This window comes from Pistacia vera, unplaced genomic scaffold (genome assembly GCF_008641045.1).
Source record: "Pistacia vera cultivar Batoury unplaced genomic scaffold, PisVer_v2 Contig347, whole genome shotgun sequence".
In the NCBI taxonomy this organism is placed as follows: Eukaryota; Viridiplantae; Streptophyta; class Magnoliopsida; order Sapindales; family Anacardiaceae; genus Pistacia; species Pistacia vera.
The window spans coordinates 2,579,808-2,603,088 of record NW_022196165.1 but is presented as its reverse complement, the minus strand read 5'-3'; the positions used below and the strand labels follow the sequence as shown (position 1 = coordinate 2,603,088).

Here is a 23,281-nt window from a genome sequence, read left to right as displayed (position 1 = left end):
TGCTCTGTAGAATTCTTTGTAAAGCTCTTAAAAAGAAGCAATCACTCAATTGGAAATAGATTATCACTTAAAATCAGAGTTCTACAACACCCTCAAAGCTGTAAGTGTTTTCACTTTTTTCCAATTCTAAACCGTAAATTCTTACTGAAAATTAAAAATGTTTAGATGGTCACCAAGAAGTTAATTATATGTTCAATTTTTCAGGTTCTTACAGAGGAAGAAAGTGAAGGGCCTCTGAATTCCTCAAATGAAGAAATTCTTCTTTCTATTGCTTTGGTCCTTCTTCTTATTCTTCTCATTGTTGTTGTACTTCTTCACTCCTCAAATGAAGTATTTTTTCTTCATATTCTGCGGCTTCTTCTTCTTCCTCCTCGGCTTCTTTATCTTCTTCTTCTTATGCGCATTTTTCTTCTTCTTTCTATTCTCAAATACAGTAAAAAGCGTTTCTTAGTTTCAGATGTGATAATACTTGGCCCCTGCCATTTGTCCAGCCAACATGAAGCTTTGTGGTGGAGAAATGTTAACAATAAATTTAACTATTTTATAAGACTTCCGAAAATTCTTTAAGCCTAAGCTTATAAAGGAAGGAATTGACGTTGTAAAGAGCATAAAAGAAGAAAAAGATAATGAAGAGCTTACGAAGAAGCATACGTGGGATTTTGATTCTGTGATGTCTTTTTCTTCTGCATCAACTTAATTTTTTTTTATTTTTTTGTTTTGTTGATGTGATGATTTGATATTTAGTTCATATTTATGAAAGTACGTTTCATTATAATCTCTGCAGTTATTATTTTATAGAGGTAAGTTTGATGTATGGCGCTTTATAGTATAAGACACCACTAGAAATCCGGGCACCATCGACGCAGTGAGTGTATTGGTTAGTGGTGGACCCAGAAATTTATGAAAGAAGATGCACCATAGAAATTTTAAGATTCAACTAACATTACAAAATAATTATTTCTAATTAATGCTATAAAAATATCATTTAAAAAAATTTACTAAAAAACATGAATTATTTAATTTATTTTTGTTCTAAGAAATTTAGACATATCAATAACTATTTCCATTTGTCTTAAGTAAGAAAGAAAAAATAATAAAGAAACGAGAGTGAAAACTACTAGAAACCAAGTGTCACGGCCTAGAGTTTCTACACAGCATAACGGTCATGAGGCACCCAAGACTTACCCTTGAGAGGAGTTAAGCCTACATGTTACATTCATTAGCTTGAGGTCTATTGGTTTCGTCCTGCCATACTTATTAGGGAAGTGACTCCAGCTCTCGACCATTTTGTGCAAGGATGGCCTAGTCCATTGTTCATCGTTGAGTATGAAAAACAACTCCTACGGTCATATTGGCTTTTGCACTCCCCCCTTACCGAGCACCTCTCTCCTAAAGAGTCTTATGATGCATTGTCAATGTGTCTGGAAGAAAAACACTTGACGTTTCAACTATCACATCCCACTTGAGTGATTAGCAAAACCCCTCAACCTCATATGATCTTCACACTTGTTGCTCTTGTCGCGACGTTGCGGAATAAGGTCTTGACATTTTCCCACACCCATTTGTATGCAAGCCTTCATGCACATCATTCTTGTAAATGCTAGCCAGACACAATCATCACATTTTTCGGCTTGTGGCAAAACCCAGTGGCTAAAGGAATGCCAATTACCTTTAGCCAAAACTCTGCCATCATGGAGATGTACACTTCCGCCTATGGTAATTGAATACTCGCTCAAAGCTACCACAACAACACACGAGAGCTTTCACTTCCATGTTGCGTTGTTGTCCATGCCCAATGTTGCACTTCCTAACATGCGTCTCACACATGCTTCTTCGACTTCACACGTTGTTTGCCCTCAATGTTACTTATTGCACTCTTGCGTGTCAACTTTGCACTCCTCACAATACTTAATTTGCGTCTTAGCAGCCCAGGTGCATCTCGCAAGCACAAGGGAGAACTTTTTGGCAAGATCGTTTAAAAGAGAACACTACAATGCTAATGTCTTCTTTCCTGCTATGATACAAATTGTCACGGACCTAGAGTTTCAACAGAGTTGAACGACTTATGCAGCTCCTTGAACTCACCCTTGGGCAAAGTTAAGCCTACACATTATGCTATTCATCGGCTTCAATTTATTGGTTTCGTTATGCCATAGACTCATTACGGAAGTGACTCTAGCTCCCAAATGATTTGTGTAGGGATGGCCTAATAGCTTTTTCATTGTCAACTATGAAGAACAATTCCTATCGACTCCTGCACTCCCCTCTCATGGAGCACGCTCCTTTTAAAGAATCTTATGAGCATTTCCAATATGTTAGGAGAAAACATACATGATGTCTCAGTTGTCACACACCACTTGAATGCTTCGCGAAACCCTTCAACCTCGTACGCTATCCATGCCTATTGTTTTTATCACGACGTTGTGGAATAAGGTTGTGACACAAGGCATGTCAACACTATTGAAAATTCTCGTCAATGTCAAGGAACTCCAACGCTTAGTCAAATGTTAAACGTCACCTAGATGTTGGACTAAGCTTGTAAAAGTTTTTTGATTTTGACGATTAAACATTTGTTGGTGGTGTGCATCAATATAGACATAATACACCATCAATGTACATCACATAATATAGGTATAAATGATACAATATTATATTTGATGAAAGTTTTGCACCTAGGGTATTAGCTGTCACCGTAAATAAGTTTTCAAGATATTCATTACAATGTTTTAAGACCCAACCCGACCCTTGACCGAGGTCCCAAGTTAACTGGTCTAATCAGTGGGTCAGATCGATGTAATGTCAGTGCTAGATCAGCGAACTTAAAACATTTATAAACCCAAATTTTTTATTATCAATTTACCCCCATTCTCTTTCCATCTTCTCTTCCAAGCTTTCATCGCTTTCTCTCTTGCTTTCTCTATGCTAGGGTTTGGATTTTTTTTTCTTTTGGGTAATCATGGTAATTGTATAAAAGAACCAACAACCTTTACACATCCTTTAAAAGAACCAACAACCTAGCAAAACAAGAACACTACAAGACAACAGCCAACCTCTCAAAACTTTGCCAACCATATCCCAGCCCAAGTGGTGAGAAAAAAACAAGAAGATAAACATAACATGCACCAGGAGGATCCCAAAAAACAAGAACATAATCCTAAAGGAGCAAATACCNTTCTCAAGTTTTTCATCCCAAAATACATCAACTCCTTTTCGAGTCAAAGCACGATAGAGATGACCTGTGAAACCCTTTCGTGTATCTTCACCGCTGAAACTCAGGAAGACTTCATGTTTCCAACCAAAGAGAGAAAGGAATCCATTTGATGAGACTCTTCGGATGCTCATGATAAAAAGAATTGTTAACTAACTTTATTCAGGCAAGTTATACGTGCTGTCTGCGCAACCAATTTCCTTCTATGAAAGAGCCTGAAAAGCTGGAAAAACAAAGAATAAATTTAATTCCCAGAATTTTTTGTATTTTTTACAAAAATACATCTAGTATCGAACTCTGATCTTGTGCAGATCTGTAAAATTAAACTTGGATGAAAACATCTTAAGCTAAATTGATTTTAAAATCCTATAGTTAGTTGTATGATTAGTTTCACTGATTTTCTCTAAAACAAACCAACTAGATTTGCCAGATCATTAAAATTAAAATGAAATCAGAAAATAAAAACCATAGATTTAAAGGAAGCCTAGAACACTCACAGTTTTCGCCGAAAGATGAACTTTAATCCGATCCGTCAACGAACACTTCTGAGTACCACTAAAATGAAATCGGGAAGGCAGAGGTTTTTTCTGTGCTGTGAATTGAAAGAACTTGCATAGTTTCAGGTCCAGAACCGTTTCTCTTTGGGGGAATGATAAATTACATGGAAGTCCCTAATCTTTTAGCGTTAACGTCAAGGCCCATGAGTTCTACAGAACTATTGAGACACTCCAAATATTAATGTTTATTAATCTAAATTTTTTGTCACCGTCTTTGTCTAATAAAAAAAAAAAAATTCAAATTTCCTACTTCTTAAAAAAGTTACGTACCTATAAAATTAATTAAAATAAATAAAAGCGTTTTTTTATATTTTTAATCAATTCCTGTACTTAATAAATTAATTCTTCAAACGGGTTTTTTCCATGAACCCTTATTAAAGTAACAATATAATAATTAAATATTAAAAATATCAGTAATGCCAAGATATATCAAAGTTCAAGTCTATTTATGTCTATTTATTTATGTCTTCTATAATCAATAAAAGAGATTGCTAAAGAAATTGAGTCGGCATTTCTTCATCCTTCAAGTCTTTATTTTCTTCACACACTTATCCTATTATCCTATAATAAATGTGTTGACATATAAACATTCACAGTACTTAAGATTCAAAGTTACGATCCTAACTTTGATATATAGGTTACTTGAAGAATATAAATTTCTATCACATAATGTGTGAAACAAATTATTTATTGATGCATGGAGATTAAAATATTAAATTCAGCAAATATAAATTACATATTAGCCTTTAATTTATTTGAAGCGACACTGTTCAATATGGGTACTGTTTATAAGTTTTGAAACTTGTAGAGTTAGACTGATTTGTCACCTAAACTTGAAGGTGTCACAACTTTTAATAATTTTTCATCATTTCCTATTGACTTCAAAAGTAACTTTTTACAAGCACGAGCCTTCTTCGAAGTTTCACAAATAATTTTTTTAATATTTTTTTTTTTTTACATAAATCCTGTTGACTTGACTTTAATAATTGTGCTCAATATTTTTCCATCATTTAATCTTTCATTAAATTTATTTCATTTGATTCATTTATTTTATATCTACTTATCAAATTGAATTGTTTTGATATACCATATCATATTACCGATTATGCTAACAACGGTTATCTATTAGATTAAAAAACATCATTATATTATAATATTTGGGCATATAATATTAAAGGGTGTTTATGTTTTAAACCCCTTAATTTTATTAAGGGATTTATGTTTTTTAGCTACCGTATATATGAGAAATAAGATCATGGAATTTCTAAAATCTTCATCATGAATTTCTAAATTTTCATGCCATCTTTATGTGCATGTTTCACTTATAAATTCAATTCAATTTTAGGTTATATCAATGAAATTAATTCTTTTCAGTTAGATTTCGACAGAAAAAATGATATAAACAAGCTATCTTAATGTATATGTATCAATGAAATATGCATACATTCGAAAGTACATTCAAACTCTGATCTTTTATTCAATCTGTATAATTAAACTTGGAACAATAGATTTTCTATTGTGTTTATCCAGACATCCACGCTTGGCTTGTCTAAAATAAATATAATTGAAAAATAACTTTTGAGGGGCAAAATAATAAAATATCGTGAAACATTCTCGGGCTCATTGGATACTAGTTACCAAGTTATTTTTTAAAAACTATTCTACAAAATGAAAGGAATAAATATAATTTCCGTACAACTCAAACAATGAGAATGTATTAGTAGTATAAATTAAAAAGAAAAATTACAAAAAGAAAAATAATGAAAAATATTTTGGTATCCCTACTTTGTGTGAATTGTAGATTATTTTATACATTTAAAACTTTATTCTTTGTAAACACAAAAATTGTGACAATTAAATTTATTTTTTAGTCCAATACTTTAAAAGAAATTACGTTTTCGTTATTTTAATTAATACAATATATGTTTTCAGTGTTTTTCTTTAATTTAGAATAAGAAAAATATTGGTATAACCTCTCCTCTTGTTGCTGGATGGCAAACATTTTAGGCTTTAGCTATTGAGGTGAGCTATACTCAAGGGTCTTGTTTTCGAGTTACGAGAGAGATAATTACCGAGGTTACCCAAAAAATATTGGTATAGTTCATTGAACTATTTCAAGATTATGTGATGCTAGCTTGTAAAAAAAGAAAAAAAAAATTGCCTTAATGCATTCACTAATAAATAATAAAACTTTATTATATGTTATGTTTTTGTATTGATTTATATAAATATCAATTAATTTGTAATGTTGACGGCTTTTATTTATTAAAATACCACATAAGAGGTAGATAAAAATTAAAAAGTGAGTAAGACTTAAATTTAAGTTTTTAAACTTTCAATTTATCCTTATCTATAATATTTTAATCTTTCTTCACTTAATTATAATACACTATTAGAAAATTATAAGAATCAACAATAATATGAAATATTAGATAATTTTTTTGGTTAGCCAAAGCTATATAATATACCATTATGGGGGCGTTTGGTTGGCGGTAATGTCAGATTATTGGAGTAATGTCATCTTATATTATTTGATTACTACGTTTGATTGTCAAATAATATAAGATTCCGATAATCTTCAAATACCAATAGTAGTTACTATTGGTAATATTGGAGGTAATCTGATTATAAACCTCCATTTTTTAGGTATTCTGAGATTACCAGGATTATCCTTTTTGTTACAATTTTATCCCTTATTAATAAAAGTTTTGGACAATAATACCCTTACTTTAAAACAAATTTACAGTAATATCATATTTCAATTTTACCCATGTTTAATTAAAATTTTGGACAATAATGCCCTTATATTTAAAATAATTTACAGACCACCACCACCACTTCCACCTAGCCACCACCGCCGACAGCGGGCCAACCACCACGGACCGCTGTCGAAAAATCGTCGAAGTCCCTAAAAAGAACGAAATTCGGTGGGAGGCTCCGGGAGGCTTCGATATGGCCGTTTCCGGCCATATTGATGGCCAAAAACGGCTATATCGGAGCCTCTTGGTCATAGTGAGGTACTCACAGGGACTTTCGAAGACATCCGGCGGTGGTTTGCAGTGGCAGTGGTTTGCAGTGGCGGCAGGAGATGGGGGTGATTTCATCATAAATTAAAGTTTTATATAAGCAGGGGTGTTTTAGCTAAATCTGAAATATTGTGGGTTAAAAGAATTATTCAAAAATTAATAATAATAATAATATTATATTAATATTTAAAAGCGAGACAATTTAATAATTTAAATAATATACCCACAAATTTATTCCCCATAACCAAACATATTAATATAACATACCCACCAACTAACCAAACACATTTTCCTGAAAATTTCCAGTAATATTTCAAGGTAATCTATCTTTCCAGTAATCTAACATTCCCAATAATATAACATTTCTTAAAAAAACCCTCCTATGTATAATGTTCCATTAATTTAAAAAAAGAAAAAAAAAAAAAAAAATGGCCCCCAAACCATTACAGTAGCCTGCCCTACTCACTATCCTAGTCTGACGTGATGAGATCGTTCAATATAGGGAGAACAACTTACACATACCCAAGGTTTATCGAAACGATAAATTGGTATCCAAAAAGTTTTGAAACGACAAATAGGTACCTTCCGTCATGTTCTATTAGTGATTTCTGTTTATTAATAGTGAAAAGACTAAAATACCCTTGAAACTTTATTATTTTAGTTTTTTATAAATTTAAAAATTTCCAAAAGACCCCCTAAGTTTGCTAATTTAACCAAACACCCCCATATATAAAAAGTTTGTTAAATGACAAAAACACCCCCACCACCCGCAGTGCCAGATTCCGGCCACCACCGCTAGAATCTGGCCGAAAAATTACGTTATATGTGTCGTAACGTGTCGCTCTGGCCTTTTCCAGCCAGATCCGTGGCAGATCTGGCCGGAAAAGGCCAGATCTGGCCGTCGACGTCGCAGATGGAGTTTTGCGGCACGACGGCTAGATCTGGCCTTTTTCGGTCAGATTCGTGGCTGATCTGGCCGTCGTGCTGCAAAACTCCATCTACGGCGTCGACGACTAGATCTGGCCGTAGATCTGGCCTTTTCCAGCCAAATCAGCCACAGATCTGGCCGAAAAAGGCCAGAGCGACGCGTTACAATACAGATCCAACGGTTCTGTCTCGTAACGCAATTTTTCGGTCAGATTCCGGCGGTGGTGGCCGAAATTTAGCACTGCGGGTGGTGGGGGTATTTTTGTCATTTAACAAACTTTTTATATATGGGGGTGTTTGGTTAAATTAGCAAACTTAGGGGGTCTTTTGGAAATTTTTAAATTTATAAAAAACTNTGGTTAGCCAAAGCTATATAATATACCATTATGGGGGCGTTTGGTTGGCGGTAATGTCAGATTATTGGAGTAATGTCATCTTATATTATTTGATTACTACGTTTGATTGTCAAATAATATAAGATTCCGATAATCTTCAAATACCAATAGTAGTTACTATTGGTAATATTGGAGGTAATCTGATTATAAACCTCCATTTTTTAGGTATTCTGAGATTACCAGGATTATCCTTTTTGTTACAATTTTATCCCTTATTAATAAAAGTTTTGGACAATAATACCCTTACTTTAAAACAAATTTACAGTAATATCATATTTCAATTTTACCCATGTTTAATTAAAATTTTGGACAATAATGCCCTTATATTTAAAATAATTTACAGACCACCACCACCACTTCCACCTAGCCACCACCGCCGACAGCGGGCCAACCACCACGGACCGCTGTCGAAAAATCGTCGAAGTCCCTAAAAAGAACGAAATTCGGTGGGAGGCTCCGGGAGGCTTCGATATGGCCGTTTCCGGCCATATTGATGGCCAAAAACGGCTATATCGGAGCCTCTTGGTCATAGTGAGGTACTCACAGGGACTTTCGAAGACATCCGGCGGTGGTTTGCAGTGGCAGTGGTTTGCAGTGGCGGCAGGAGATGGGGGTGATTTCATCATAAATTAAAGTTTTATATAAGCAGGGGTGTTTTAGCTAAATCTGAAATATTGTGGGTTAAAAGAATTATTCAAAAATTAATAATAATAATAATATTATATTAATATTTAAAAGCGAGACAATTTAATAATTTAAATAATATACCCACAAATTTATTCCCCATAACCAAACATATTAATATAACATACCCACCAACTAACCAAACACATTTTCCTGAAAATTTCCAGTAATATTTCAAGGTAATCTATCTTTCCAGTAATCTAACATTCCCAATAATATAACATTTCTTAAAAAAACCCTCCTATGTATAATGTTCCATTAATTTAAAAAAAGAAAAAAAAAAAAAAAAATGGCCCCCAAACCATTACAGTAGCCTGCCCTACTCACTATCCTAGTCTGACGTGATGAGATCGTTCAATATAGGGAGAACAACTTACACATACCCAAGGTTTATCGAAACGATAAATTGGTATCCAAAAAGTTTTGAAACGACAAATAGGTACCTTCCGTCATGTTCTATTAGTGATTTCTGTTTATTAATAGTGAAAAGACTAAAATACCCTTGAAACTTTATTATTTTAGTTTTTTATAAATTTAAAAATTTCCAAAAGACCCCCTAAGTTTGCTAATTTAACCAAACACCCCCATATATAAAAAGTTTGTTAAATGACAAAAACACCCCCACCACCCGCAGTGCCAGATTCCGGCCACCACCGCTAGAATCTGGCCGAAAAATTACGTTATATGTGTCGTAACGTGTCGCTCTGGCCTTTTCCAGCCAGATCCGTGGCAGATCTGGCCGGAAAAGGCCAGATCTGGCCGTCGACGTCGCAGATGGAGTTTTGCGGCACGACGGCTAGATCTGGCCTTTTTCGGTCAGATTCGTGGCTGATCTGGCCGTCGTGCTGCAAAACTCCATCTACGGCGTCGACGACTAGATCTGGCCGTAGATCTGGCCTTTTCCAGCCAAATCAGCCACAGATCTGGCCGAAAAAGGCCAGAGCGACGCGTTACAATACAGATCCAACGGTTCTGTCTCGTAACGCAATTTTTCGGTCAGATTCCGGCGGTGGTGGCCGAAATTTAGCACTGCGGGTGGTGGGGGTATTTTTGTCATTTAACAAACTTTTTATATATGGGGGTGTTTGGTTAAATTAGCAAACTTAGGGGGTCTTTTGGAAATTTTTAAATTTATAAAAAACTAAAATAATAAAGTTTCAAGGGTATTTAAGTCTTTTCACTATTAATAAACAGAAATCACTAACAAAACATGACGGAAGGTACCTATTTATCGTTTTAAAACTTTTTGGTTACCAACTTGTCGTTTCGATAAACCTTGGGTATGTGTAAGTCGTTCTCCCTATATTGAACGATCTCATCACGTCAGACTAGGATAGTGAGTAGGGCAGGCTACTGTAATGGTTTTGGGGCCATTTTTTTTTTTATTCTTTTTTTAAATTAATGGAACATTATACATAGGAGGGTTTTGTTAAGAAATGTTATATTATTGGGAATGTTGGATTACTGGAAAGATAGATTACCTTGAAAGATTACTGGAAATCTTTAAGAAAATGTGTTTGGTTAGTTGGTGGGTATGTTATATTAATATGTTTGGTTATGGGGAATAAATTTGTGGGTATGTTATTTAAATTATTAAATTGTCTCGCTTTTAAATATTAATATAATATTATTTTTATTATTAATTTTTGAATAATTCTTTTAACCCCCAATATTTCAGATTTAGCTAAAACACCCCTGCTTATATAAAACTTTAATTTATGATGAAATCACCCCCACCTCCTGCCGCCACTGCAAATCACCGTCGGGTGTCTCCAAAAGTCCCTGTGAGTACCTCACTGTGACCAAGAGGCTCCGATATAGCCGTTTTTGGCCATCAATATGGCCGGAAATGGCCATATCGAAGCCTCCCGGAGCCTCCCACCGAATTTCGTTCTTTTTAGGGACTCCGACGATTTTTCGACGGCGGTCCGTGGTGGTTGGCCCGATGTCGGCGGTGGTGGCTAGGTGGAAGTGGTGGTGGTGGTCTGTAAATTATTTTAAATATAAAGGCATTATTGTCCAAAATTTTAATTAAACATGGGTAAAATTAAAATATGATATTGATGTAAATTTGTTTTAAAGTAATGGTATTATTGTCCAAAACTTTTATTAATAAGGGATAAAATTGTAACAAAAAAGATAATCCTGATAATCTCAGAATACCTAAAAAATGGAGGTTTATAATCAAATTACCTCCAATATTATCAATAGTAACTACTATTGGTATTTGAAGATTATCGGAATCTTATATTATTCGACAACCAAACGTGGTAATCAAATAATATAAGATGACATTACTCCAATAATCTGACATTACCGCCAACCAAATGCCCCCATAATGGTATATTATATAGCTTTGGCTAACCAAAAAAATTATCTAATATTTCATATTATTGTTGATTCTTATAATTTTCTAATAGTGTATTATAATTAAGTGAAGAAAGATTAAAATATTATAGATAAGGATAAATTGAAAGTTTAAAAACTTAAATTTAAGTCTTACTCACTTTTTAATTTTTATCTACCTCTTAAATAAAAGCCGTCAACATTACAAATTAATTGATATTTATATAAATCAATACAAAAACATAACATATAATAAAGTTTTATTATTTATTAGTGAATGGATTAAGGCAAATTTTTTTTTTCCTTTTTTACAAGCTAGCATCACATAATCTTGAAATAGTTCAATGAACTATACCAATATTTTTTGGGTAACCTCGGTAATTATCTCTCTCGTAACTCGAAAACAAGACCCTTGAGTATAGCTCAGCCCAATGGCTAAAGCCTAAAATGTTGGCCATCCAGCAACAAGAGGAGAGGTTATACCAATATTTTTCTTATTCTAAATTAAAGAAAAACACTGAAAACAGATATTGTATTAATTAAAATAACGAAAAGGTAATTTCTCTTAAAGTATTAGACTAAAAAATAACTTTAATTGTCACAATTTTTGTGTTTATAAAAAATAAAATTTTAAATGTATAAAATAATCTACAATTCACACAAAGTAGGGATACCAAAATTTTTCATTATTTTTCTTTTTGTAATTTTGATTTTTAATTTATAGCACTAATATATTATCATTGTTTGAGATGTAAACGGAAATTCATTTTATTCCTTTCTTTTTGTAGAATAGTTCTTAAAAAATAACTTGGTAGCTAGTATCCAATGAGCCGCAAAATGTTTCACGATATTTTATAAATATATAAATAAAAAGTTTTATTTCACCCTCAAAAGTTAATTTTCTCTCATATTTATTTTAGACAAGCCAAGCTTGGATGTTTGGATGAACAAGATAGAAAATCTATTGTTCCAAGTTTAATTTCACAGATTGAATAAAAGATCAGAGTTTGAATTCGAATGTATGCATATTTCATTGATACATGTACACTAAGATAGCTTGTTTATATCATTTATTTTTTGTCGAAATCTAAGTGAAAAGAATTAATTTCATTGATATAACCTAAAATTGAATTGAATTTAGAAGTGAAACATGCACATAAAGATGGCATGAAGATTTAGAAATTCATAATGAAGATTTTAGAAATTCCATAATCTTATTTCTCATACTAAACATAAATTCCTTAATAAAATTAAGGGGTTTAAAACATAAACACCCTTTAATATTATATGCCCAAATATTATAATATAATGATGTTTTTTAATCTAATAGATAACCGTTGTTAGCATAATCGGTAATATGATATAGTATATCAAAACAATTCAATTTGATAAGTAGATAAAAAATAAATGAATCAAATGAAATAAATTTAATGAAAGATTAAATGATGGAAAAATATTGAGCACAATTATTAAAGTCAAGTCAACAGAATTTATGTAAAAAAATATATATATATTAAAAAAGTTATTTGTGAAACTTCGAAGAAGGCTCGTGCTTGTAAAAAGTTACTTTTGAAGTCAATAAGAAATGATGAAAAATTATTACAAGTTGTGACACCTTCAAGTTTAGGTGACAAATCAGTCTAACTCTACAAGTTTCAAAACTTATAAACAGTACCCATATTGAACAGTGTCGCTTCAAATAAATTATGTGATAGAAATTTATATTTGCATTAGATATTATTATTGAATTAGATTTAATAATGAGGACAAAAATGCATTAGTTTTATATTCTAAAGAATTAGAATATTTAATGTTTGGGTTAATTATGAATTAACCATAAAACCAAGGACTTAACAAAATGCTCTTTTTCGAGATTAATTTTAAATTACTTGAGGAGTTTCCAAGACAATTTAAAATTGCGCTTTGTGCCCATGGTATATAAACCAAGTGTTATACCATTTTTATTCAATTGAAAACAAAATCACTTTCTCACTTTCTTTCTCACTTTCTCAGCTCTCTCATCTTTGGCTTGGGTAGAGTCATTTTGAGTTTCTTCATTCTCTTTTGCAGAATCTAGACTCTAAGGATCAACATCCAAGTATTTAATAGTAAAGGAGTTGGTAATTTTCTATCATTTTCTTACATTAACTTGTTAATGTTTTAATTGTTTGTGTTCTACCTTGCATCCATCATTTTAATTATCATTTATACAGATAAGTTGGACATTTGATTTGAGAAAGGTCGGTTTATAGGGTATCCCAAAGTTTGGGATATTATTTTTACTTCCACACTGATCAACAAATTTCGATAAGCAGGAATACACATTTCCTTGAGAAAGAGTCCTTAGAGGGATGTGGTGTAGCAAGAAAAATTGTGCTATGAAAAGGGTCTAGGGAACCTCAGACAAAAAATACTCAGATAGGTGGTCCCTATCAAGAAACCTTAATACCTGAAACAGTTTCAGTTCACAAATCATCAAGAGATATCTCGACCTCAGAAAAGATATGGATTACTTCATGAAGAGATTTTTGAATCTATCATGATTGGAGAAGTTGATGATCCTAGAAGCTATGAAGAAGCGATATTAGATACCGATTTTGGAAAATGGCTAGAAGCTATGAATTCTGAGATAGAATTCATGTATGCTAATCAAGTATGAACTCTTGTTGATCCTTCAGGAGGAATAGATTCTATTGGATGTAAATGGATCTTCAAGAGAAAGATTGATGAAGATGGAAAGGTAGAAACCTACAAAGCAAAACTGGTTGCGAAAGATTATACTAGGAAACAAGGGTTGGATTATGAGGAAACTTTCTCACTAGTCGCTATGCTTAAATCAATTAGAATTATGCTAGCCATAGCTACACACTATGATTATGAGATATGGCAGACGGATGTCAAAGCAACGTTCCTCAATGGAATTATTGAGGAAAATATCTACATGCAACAGCCTGTAGGTTTTGTATCCAGTTTTGAAAGAAATAAAATGTGCAAGTTGCATAAATCCATTTACGAGTTAAAACAAGCTTCAAGAAGCTGGAACATCTGGTTTGATGAAACAATCAATTCGTTTGGTTTTATAAAGAATCTGGATAAACCTTGTGTTTATAAATTGACAAAGGATCATGTAATCATATTTCTCATACTGTATGTAGATGACATACTATTGATGGGAAATGACATTGAGATGATGACTAAAGTTAAGTTATGGTTATCCAGAACTTTTTTCATGAAAGACTTAGGAGAAACGACCTATATCCTATGAATTCATATCTATAGAGATAGAAAGAAATGATTAATAGGCTTATCTTAGAGGACGTACATAGAAAAGATGTTGAAACAGTTCAGCATGCAAGACTCCAAAAAGGGAATTTTGCCTTGTAGTCACGGAATTTATCTTTCAAAAGATATAAGTTCAAAGACTGATCAGGAGCGCAAGCAGATGCGTGGGATACCCTATGCTTCAGCTATAGGTAATCTCATGTATGTTATGCTATGTACTAGGCCTGATATAGTATACGCTGTAAGTGTTACAAGTAGATATAATCCGACCTAGGGGAGAAACATTGGTCAGTTATTAAGACTATCCTTAAGTATTTAAGAAGAACTACGAATCTAATAATAAGTTATAGAGGTTCAGCATTGAAAATTGAAGGATACTCTGATTTTGATTTTTAATTAGATGTCGATGATAAAAAGTCTATATCCGAGTTCATTTTCACATGCAATAGAGGAGCAGTCAATTGGAAGAGTTCCAAACAGTCAACTACTGTCGATCCCACTATAAAAGTGGAATATATTGCCACTTCAGAAGCAGCTAAGGAAGTTGTCTAGATGCGCAATTTCATGACTAAACTTGGTGTTGTTCCAAACATTGTTTATCCAATAACCTTGTACTATGACAATACTGGTGCTATTGCATAGGCAAAAGAGCCAAGGGCACACCAGAAGTCAAAACATATTTAGCATAGATATCACATTTTGAGAGAATTCGTTGGAGTTGGAGAAATTTTGGTATAGAAAACACCTTCAACAAAGAATGTAGTTGACCCACTCATTAAATCGATGACACAAAAACAGTTGGACTATCATCTTAATAAGATGGGTATTAGATACCACAATGATTAACTCTAGTGCAAGTGAGAATTTTGTTAGTGTATGCCCTACGAACCAATTGTATTGTCGGTTTTAGGACATTATATCTTGTAAATATATTATGATAAAAGAAAGTGTTCTTATTTCACATGTTGATTTACTGCTTCATTTATATTATATATTGCATGTGAAATGTTCGGATGATGCGGATCTTCAGAAGATCAAATCATCGAAGCATTCCCTGCATAAGTAATGTCAATTAGGCAGTTACAATGCATAGTAGGCATGCTAAATGTCTCAATTGAATATCATATAATGGTATTAGTGTGGGTAATTATAAGTCATGTCACTAGGGCATTTGCATGGATAACCGGTTAGTGAATTGTTTATCGAATACGATCAATTACAATGAATCACATGGACATTTAGAATGTGATCAATGATACATCGCAGGATCGTACTAGTGTACCACTGATCTTTAGACCTGAGATATCACAGTTGGATTCGACATAGGATGCATATGGTTCAAATGGTGCATAAGCATGAGACTAGTCATGTCTTGTGCAACAAGCCATTTTGGTCATACGTTATTCATATGCAAGGACAAATGGTGGTCAAAATGGGATCCGTTAACTCGAAATAGTCCAATATCGAGTTCATAGACGAATGTCAATAAACATTGGAAAAAAGAAATTTCTGGTCAAAGTATAATGAATGTCAGATGAAAAGTCATTTCATGTTGACGAGTTCCATTGTATCGATTGACAATTCAATTAAAGATTACGTTAAGGGTTTTGACATACCATGAACCATTCTTAATCGGGATTAGATGACGGAGGAATTTTACTATATTGTACGTATGATCAAAATAAGTTCATTGGAGTTTATACTTCACTGTGATTTAGGGGTTATGGAATATTGCTAGACATCTACCATAATCAATGGAAGTTTCGATTAAAAAGAGTTATAACGAAACATATCAGAATCCGATATTAAGTCCACGACTAGATCACAGTTATCCAAAATGGTCACACATAAAACCAAGCTTAAAGAGAGAGAGTAATACATATCATTAATTGGATTAATGATGTTCAGACGTAAACAGTTGCGTCCAAATTAATGTATTGGTGAAAAATGATTATCCATGAATAGCTAGCACTAACCAATGATAATATAGATTTATTAAATATTATTATTGAATCGGATACAATAATAGGAACAAAAGTGCATTGGTTTTATTCTAAAGAGTTAGAATATTTAATGTTTAGGCTAATTATGAATTAAACATAAAACAAAGGACTTGAAAAAATGCTCTTTTCCAAGATTAATTTTAAATTATTTGAGGACTTCCCTTGACAATTTAAAATTGCACTTTGTGGCCATAGTATATAAACCAAGTGTTATACCATATTCATTCAATTGAAAACAAAATCACTCTCTCTCTTTCTCTCTCACTCGCTCGACTCTCTCATCTTTGGCTTGGGTGGATTTCATTTTGAGTTTCTTCATTCTCTTTTGAAGAATCTAGACTCCAAGAATCCACATCCAAGTATTTAATAGCAAAGGAATAGGTAATTTTCTATCCTTTTCTTACATTAACATGTTAATGATTTAATTGTTTGTGTTCTACCTTGCATCCATCATTTTCACACTATTTCCATGTTTGAAATGCATGAAACACAACTGTGGATTCCATAGAGGTACCGAGAGCTACTCTAACATCTTGCTGCTAGCGAACTGCTCAACGAAGGTATTCGTTAGCTGGCCAAAGGATGCAATGGAGTTGTTTGGGAGCCCGGTATACTATTGGATTGGTCCCATCAAGTTGGACCTGAAGTTTTTATACATGCAAGCTTTGCAAAGTTCCCAAGGTATGGCAGTAGTAAACATCCTCTGTTTGTAGGAGGCAAGGCGATACGGTCATCTGGGTCTGTCATGCCATCGTAGAGGTCCAATGATACAAGCGACTAAAGCGCTTGCCTTTTCTCATCCATAAGGACTCCTTTGGAGCAACCATTTGCTAAAAATATAGCAAAGATATGTATCCCTAGAGTTCCGACCTTGATTAAAAAGAGTTTGCCTCAAAGCTATGTCAACTCACTGTTTGTCGACTCAATTGCCCTCATCAAGATGCCAAAGAAATTCTCGTTCCCTAATATGAGCCTTTACGATGGCACGATAGGCCTAGACGACCACATCGCCTCTTACAAACAGAGGATGTTTGCTATTGCCATACCTTGGGAACTCTACGAAATTTGCATGTGTACGAACTTCGAGTCCAACTTGATGGGACCAACTCTCCAATAGTACACTAAGCTCTCAAACAACTCCATTGCATCCTTTGCCTAGCTCACGGAGACCTTCCTTAAGCAGTTCACTGGCAAAAAGAAGTTAGAGAAGCTCTCGAGTGACCTCTATGGAATCCACTAGAATCAAGGGAAGCCACTCCGAAACTACGTTAGGCGCTTTAACCAAGAGAAGGTATACATCCCATACTAGGGATGTATACGAGCCGAGCCGAGCCGAGTATCTCGGTACTCGAGCTTAGCTTGTGATGAACAGTACCGAGCTCGAGCTCAATCGAGCTCGCGAGTGTGTAGGGCCTGATCGAGCTCGAAATCGAGCTCGAGACAGACTGCAATTGTAATTTTTAATCTAATATTCTATCAATGAACTAAAAAAATTTCATCCATGCTCGCACCACTGTGTTCATTGTCAAAAAAACTGGCAAATTATCTGTAGTTCTTGGCAGGGATAATAACACTTACTAATGTTCACATTTTGACGTACTTATCAACATAGCCCTGCAACAGAAGATCAAAGCATCACATACATTAGAAATCGGACCATCCAGTCAAAATTCTTTTCCATGTAGAACCCACTGAGAATATTAAAACTGATTTCTGAATCAAACCAAACTTTGCCAACATAATTTAAACAATCCTATATTAGCAACCCTTCTATACATTTTTCATCTACTTATTTCCTATTTCCGTTTTTCTTTAGGTGAGAGGAAAGGACACAATTAAGGCATGTGAAACACGATTCTATGTATACTACTAAATGAACATGTTCAGTTCGGACAATCAGAAATCATAATCAGACTTCTCAGAAACAAGTTTTCCCACAAAGATGCGCACTTCCTTCTAGCAAACCCAACCTTTCTCTTCTCCAAATCATAAACCACTTCAAACCCCTGTTGCTGATAATTCCCTAGAGTAGCCCCTAGCCCACCACTAAACTCCTTCTCATCACCACCGTTCATCAGCATCAAACACCCCACATTCCTCTTCTTCTCTTACCCATCTCCAACATCCAAAAACTCGTAAAAATAATTCCTCCTCGGCAGCACCACACTCGACCCATTACCCACAAAATGCAACTTCAACATTGGCACATTCACCACCTTCTCCAAGTAATAACACGGACTCAACCCCGTCTTTTCCTCGATGCCGCTAGCCCTCTCATGACTCCCTCCAACTCGATGATCAAATTCAACCACTACTGAGTCATATAGACTCTTCGGCAACATAGTAAAAGTCGTCCCTGAATCCACCACCATCCCCCCATTTCCCTTCCTGTCAACTCTTTTTAAAAACCCAGGAGGTGGAATATTCTTTTTCCCAACCGAGATTTCGTCGAGCCCAACGGAATAAAAATATGGATGTTTCGGATTATCCAACATTTCAGTATACACAAACTCAGTTTCATCCCTGTTTATAACTTTCTCTTTATCTTCATAGCGGCCAAGAATGAGCGGACTTGGGAGACGGGTTTTGTCAGAATCAAACGAGCAAATTTCTTACCTGGAAGGCTGGATTGCTAGAACGAAATCACTAGTCTGCACTCTGCAGAGAACGGAGATGAGGCTGACTCGGCACCAGCGAAGTTGTCCACGACGGCGGCGTGACTGATTTACAACGAATGGTAGTAGAGAGTTAGGACTTAGGGTTAACGAAAAAATGAAAATGGGTTTTATGAGTTTTTGTTTCAATTTGAAAAATTGAAATGGGTTCTGCAATCTGCACTTCTGTTTCTGTTTCTGCGTTTTATCTATATGGGTGCTATTTGCAATTTTAACAACTTAAAAATAAAAAAACTTTTAAAATCTTGCAAATAGCCCCCTAAGCTCATTTAAGCTCGCGAGCCTGACGAGCCGAGCTCGGCCCGGCTCGAACTCGGCTCGTCACTGTTCACGAGCTGCTCGAGCTCGAGCTCGACTCGCCTGATTTCGAGCCGAGCTCGAGCTTGGGGCAAGCCGAGCCTGAGTAGCTCGTGAGCTACTCGACTCATGGCTCATCCCTATCCCATACTACAATCAAGAAGCAGCAATTAATGCCTTTAGAAAAGGCCTCCTCCCTAACGGTGAGCTTTACAAAGAATTTACCAGGTTCAATTGCACTACCATGGTAGACGTCCTTGATCGAGCATGGGTCGAAATCAGATGGGAAGAGGTTGAAGTCCACCGATCCAGATATACCTTGTACGATGACTGACGCTCCAAATGACTCTACTGACGCAACGACACTCAACCTGTCGAGCCATATCCCACTCCTTAAGATGAGGACCAGCTTGAGACAGTAGACGCCCATGCAACAGACAATCAGTTTAGTCCCTAGCTTCATCTAGTCGCATCTAGTGGGAAAGGGTTTGCCGTGATCGTGGAGCTAAGGCACGACTACTAACATAGAGTGATCAGAACACAGCTCTACAGTCTAAGGATGACTGTTTTTGAGAGAGCAAGAACTAGAAAGCAAGAGGGATTGTCATTGAATGAATTTTGAAAGGGCAAACCTCTATTTATATAGTGAGCCAAGGTGGCTTGAGTCGTTATGAAACTTGGAGTTCTTATGGTAGCCGAAGTAGGGTAGGCATGAAACTCGTAGTACTAATCCATGTAAGACTAGGAGTATTAGTTCATGTAAGACTAGGAGTCTATGAAGAATTAGGATTTGAATGGGATCCTTCTTTGAGCCAACCCTTGGAGGAAGATCACATGTTAACTCTCCAGACTAATTAGAATTGATGGTGAGGAATTCAATAGAGAAGACATCAAATAACCTGTCACTCCTAAAGCAAATGTGTTCGATGGCATATATGACAAAAAGACAAATTTTTTACTTAGATACAAGTTATTTGTAATTTATATTATTTGTCTTAACTTATTAAATTCACTATTCCATTCATTTTTTGACACATCACTTTATACGGAGATCTTTGTAAAATTTCTTTGTAAATATCGAATTATTGTATTTTATTTTATCTTTATCCAAAACACTACTAACACAAGGTTTCCTTCTTATATAAGACTTGTTATTATATTATTTTTAATTTTTAATAAAACTTATAGAGCCTAAATAAGGTGTGCATGTGTTATTATGTGTTTACTCTCGGTTTAGTTAATGTCAAAGTAAAGAAATATTTCTTAAATTATTAGTTGTGTATATTTTTGTCATTCTTTTCTAATATAAGTAATTTTGATTTCAAGTTGATTATTCTTTCATTAAAAGGAATTTTTTGAGAAAAAGGAAAAACATAAATAACAAATATTACTATTTTAAGTTTCATTCATGTATGAAGTCTTCATCATCCACCTAGGAAATTAAAAATAAAATAGGACCTTTTATTATTCTTTTAGTGTTGTCAATGGATTACATAGAGATATAATAAATTAAATTAAATAATTGGGAAATATTATAATTACAAATCAATTGCTACAAAACCCAAGGCCCCCAAGCTTATAAAATAAAATCAGGTACCACGTAAGCTGCCTCCTTTATAATTAAATTGCTAGAATGTTATTCCAATCACGTGGTTTGGTTTTGAAAGTCAAATTACAGTGGAAAAGCATCGATAGAGACAAAAAGGGCACTAAGTGCTAATCTAAAACATCGAAAGAAAAAAAAAAAAAAGGGACATCAGAGGTGGGGCCATTGTGGATTGACGCCGTTTAACATTGATTGTATTTGCTTGTACTTGTAGTTTCTCTAAACATGAATTCACTCCAGCAAGTGGTTTCTTGAAATTAATGAATGTTGAAGTCGACCCACTTAATTTACATTTCTTTCACAACTGCTTCAATAAACTCTGACTCGTTTCTGAAATATGCAAAATAACAATAAAACTCAGCTGCTGTCCTAAATAATAAAATATCACATATATTCACCATTTACATATTCATATCATCCATCCTAATAAATCAATTATATTTTTCAAATGATGCATGCCACCATAGATCAATCGCACAAAAAAAAAAAAAAAATAATAATAATAATAATAAAAAATCTTATTTTAATGTCACTCACTTATAACTCCAACTACATAAGTTGATATCAATATTGGTGAGAGTACGTATATATGCCAAGTTTTCCTTTCCTTATTAACCAAAAGGTTAAAGGCTGGTTATCCCTTTCCCTCTCCAATTCTTAACTCACTCAACTGGCTGCTTCTCTTCTTTAGACACACTATATATATAATCAAGGAAATCATCAAACCTTAATTACATCTTTCTAAAGGAAAGTTCTGTATTACTTATCAATAGGAATAAAATCAAGGGATTAGGTTTATATATATGGATTCACATTGTACATTCTTATTCTTATATATTCTTCCTTCATATTCTAATTCTTATCCTAACAACAATATATCTACTATTATTGATACTATATATATTTTACACATTGGAGGAGTCGAGTCTTAATAAATAGTAGTGTGACAAAAAATTAAACAATGATTAATCTTAATTAAGTACTTTTTGCAATTCGAAAAACTATTTAAGAAACAAAGATGAATGATACGCAATAAAATTAAGGAATCGGTTTCACATGGATTCACACCCTTCCTAGCAATACTTTATTCTTCCTTCAAACATTCATTACTTTCTATTGTTCAACCCCATAATTACTTCCTCTTTACATCATCTTCACGAAGTTAAGCACATCTATTAATTTTCCTAGAATTGAAACACAAACATTAAATACTTCCTAAGAATAAAGCTAGCTGACACTTGAATAAAGTCATCTGAAGAAGAAATAAAGGTTAAGTACCTATCATTCGAATCCTCTCCACGGAGTTTGATCACATCAGTTAAAGCCCTCTTCCATGTTTCCACCTCCTCTATATTATCTCTAAAATCTTCTTCATGCTTAACAAACGCTTTATCAAAGTTTTCCATGTGTTCCCTTTCCACGGATGGAACCAAACCATAGAAAATTGGAATCACCTTTTGTCCCAAAGTATTCTTACATTGAACAATTCTAGCAAGTTCACGCAAACACCAAGGAGAAGAAGCATAGTCTTTTGAAAATACAACAATTGAAATTCTTGATTTTTCAATTGCATCCAGGAGTTCTGATGGAATGGGTTTTCCTTTCTTAAGTTCTTTATCATCCTTAAATACACTAATTCCTTTTCGAATTAAAGCAGTGTAAAGATGACTTGTAAAGTTCCGTCGAGTGTCGGCACCTCTGAAGCTTATAAAAACATCATATTTCCAACTAGAGGAAGTAGAAGATCCAAATGAAGAGACTCTTTGAATGCTCATGATGGAAACAACTGTCAATTGACTTGAATCAACTAGATTTGTTTAGGCAAGTTACAAGTCTGTCTATGTAACCAGTTTCCTTCTATGCAAGACACTGAAAATTTGGAAAAACAAAAAATAAATATAATTTCCAGAGAAAAAAATACATCCAAGATTACGATCAAACTTTGATCTTGTGTAGATCTGTAAAAATTATACTTGCATCAAAGTATATTCGAGCTATATTTATGTTAAGATCCTACTGAGTTGTAAGATTAGTTTCACTAATTTACTCAAAAAAAAGACAACTTGATTTGCTAGATCCTTAAATGAAATCAGAAAACAGAAACATAGATTTCAAGGAAAACAAGAATACTTACAGCTTTCGCCGACAGATGAGCTTTAATCCAGTCGGTCAAAGAACGTTTCTGCCTAAGATTAAAATGAAATCAAAAGACAAAATCAAAATATCAGGTCTTGTCTTGCTTGGAATGCAGAGATTTTTTTTTTGTGCTGTGAAG

At 34.1% G+C, this 23,281-nt stretch overlaps 1 protein-coding gene across 2 annotated transcripts in view; it reads right to left on the bottom strand.

Annotated features, from left to right (window-relative positions):
- LOC116139162 (toll/interleukin-1 receptor-like protein) overlaps nucleotides 1-23,281 on the bottom strand; it is a 77,119-nt gene extending 53,838 nt beyond the window's left edge. For both annotated transcript variants that reach the window (XM_031424831.1, XM_031424830.1), the window contains exons 1-2: nucleotides 23,141-23,281; nucleotides 22,285-22,875 (exon numbers count right to left, since the gene is read on the bottom strand). In XM_031424831.1, coding sequence (XP_031280691.1) covers nucleotides 22,285-22,781 — 497 coding nt within the window. In that variant the 5' untranslated portion in view covers nucleotides 22,782-22,875; nucleotides 23,141-23,281. The remainder of the gene's footprint in view (nucleotides 1-22,284; nucleotides 22,876-23,140) is intronic.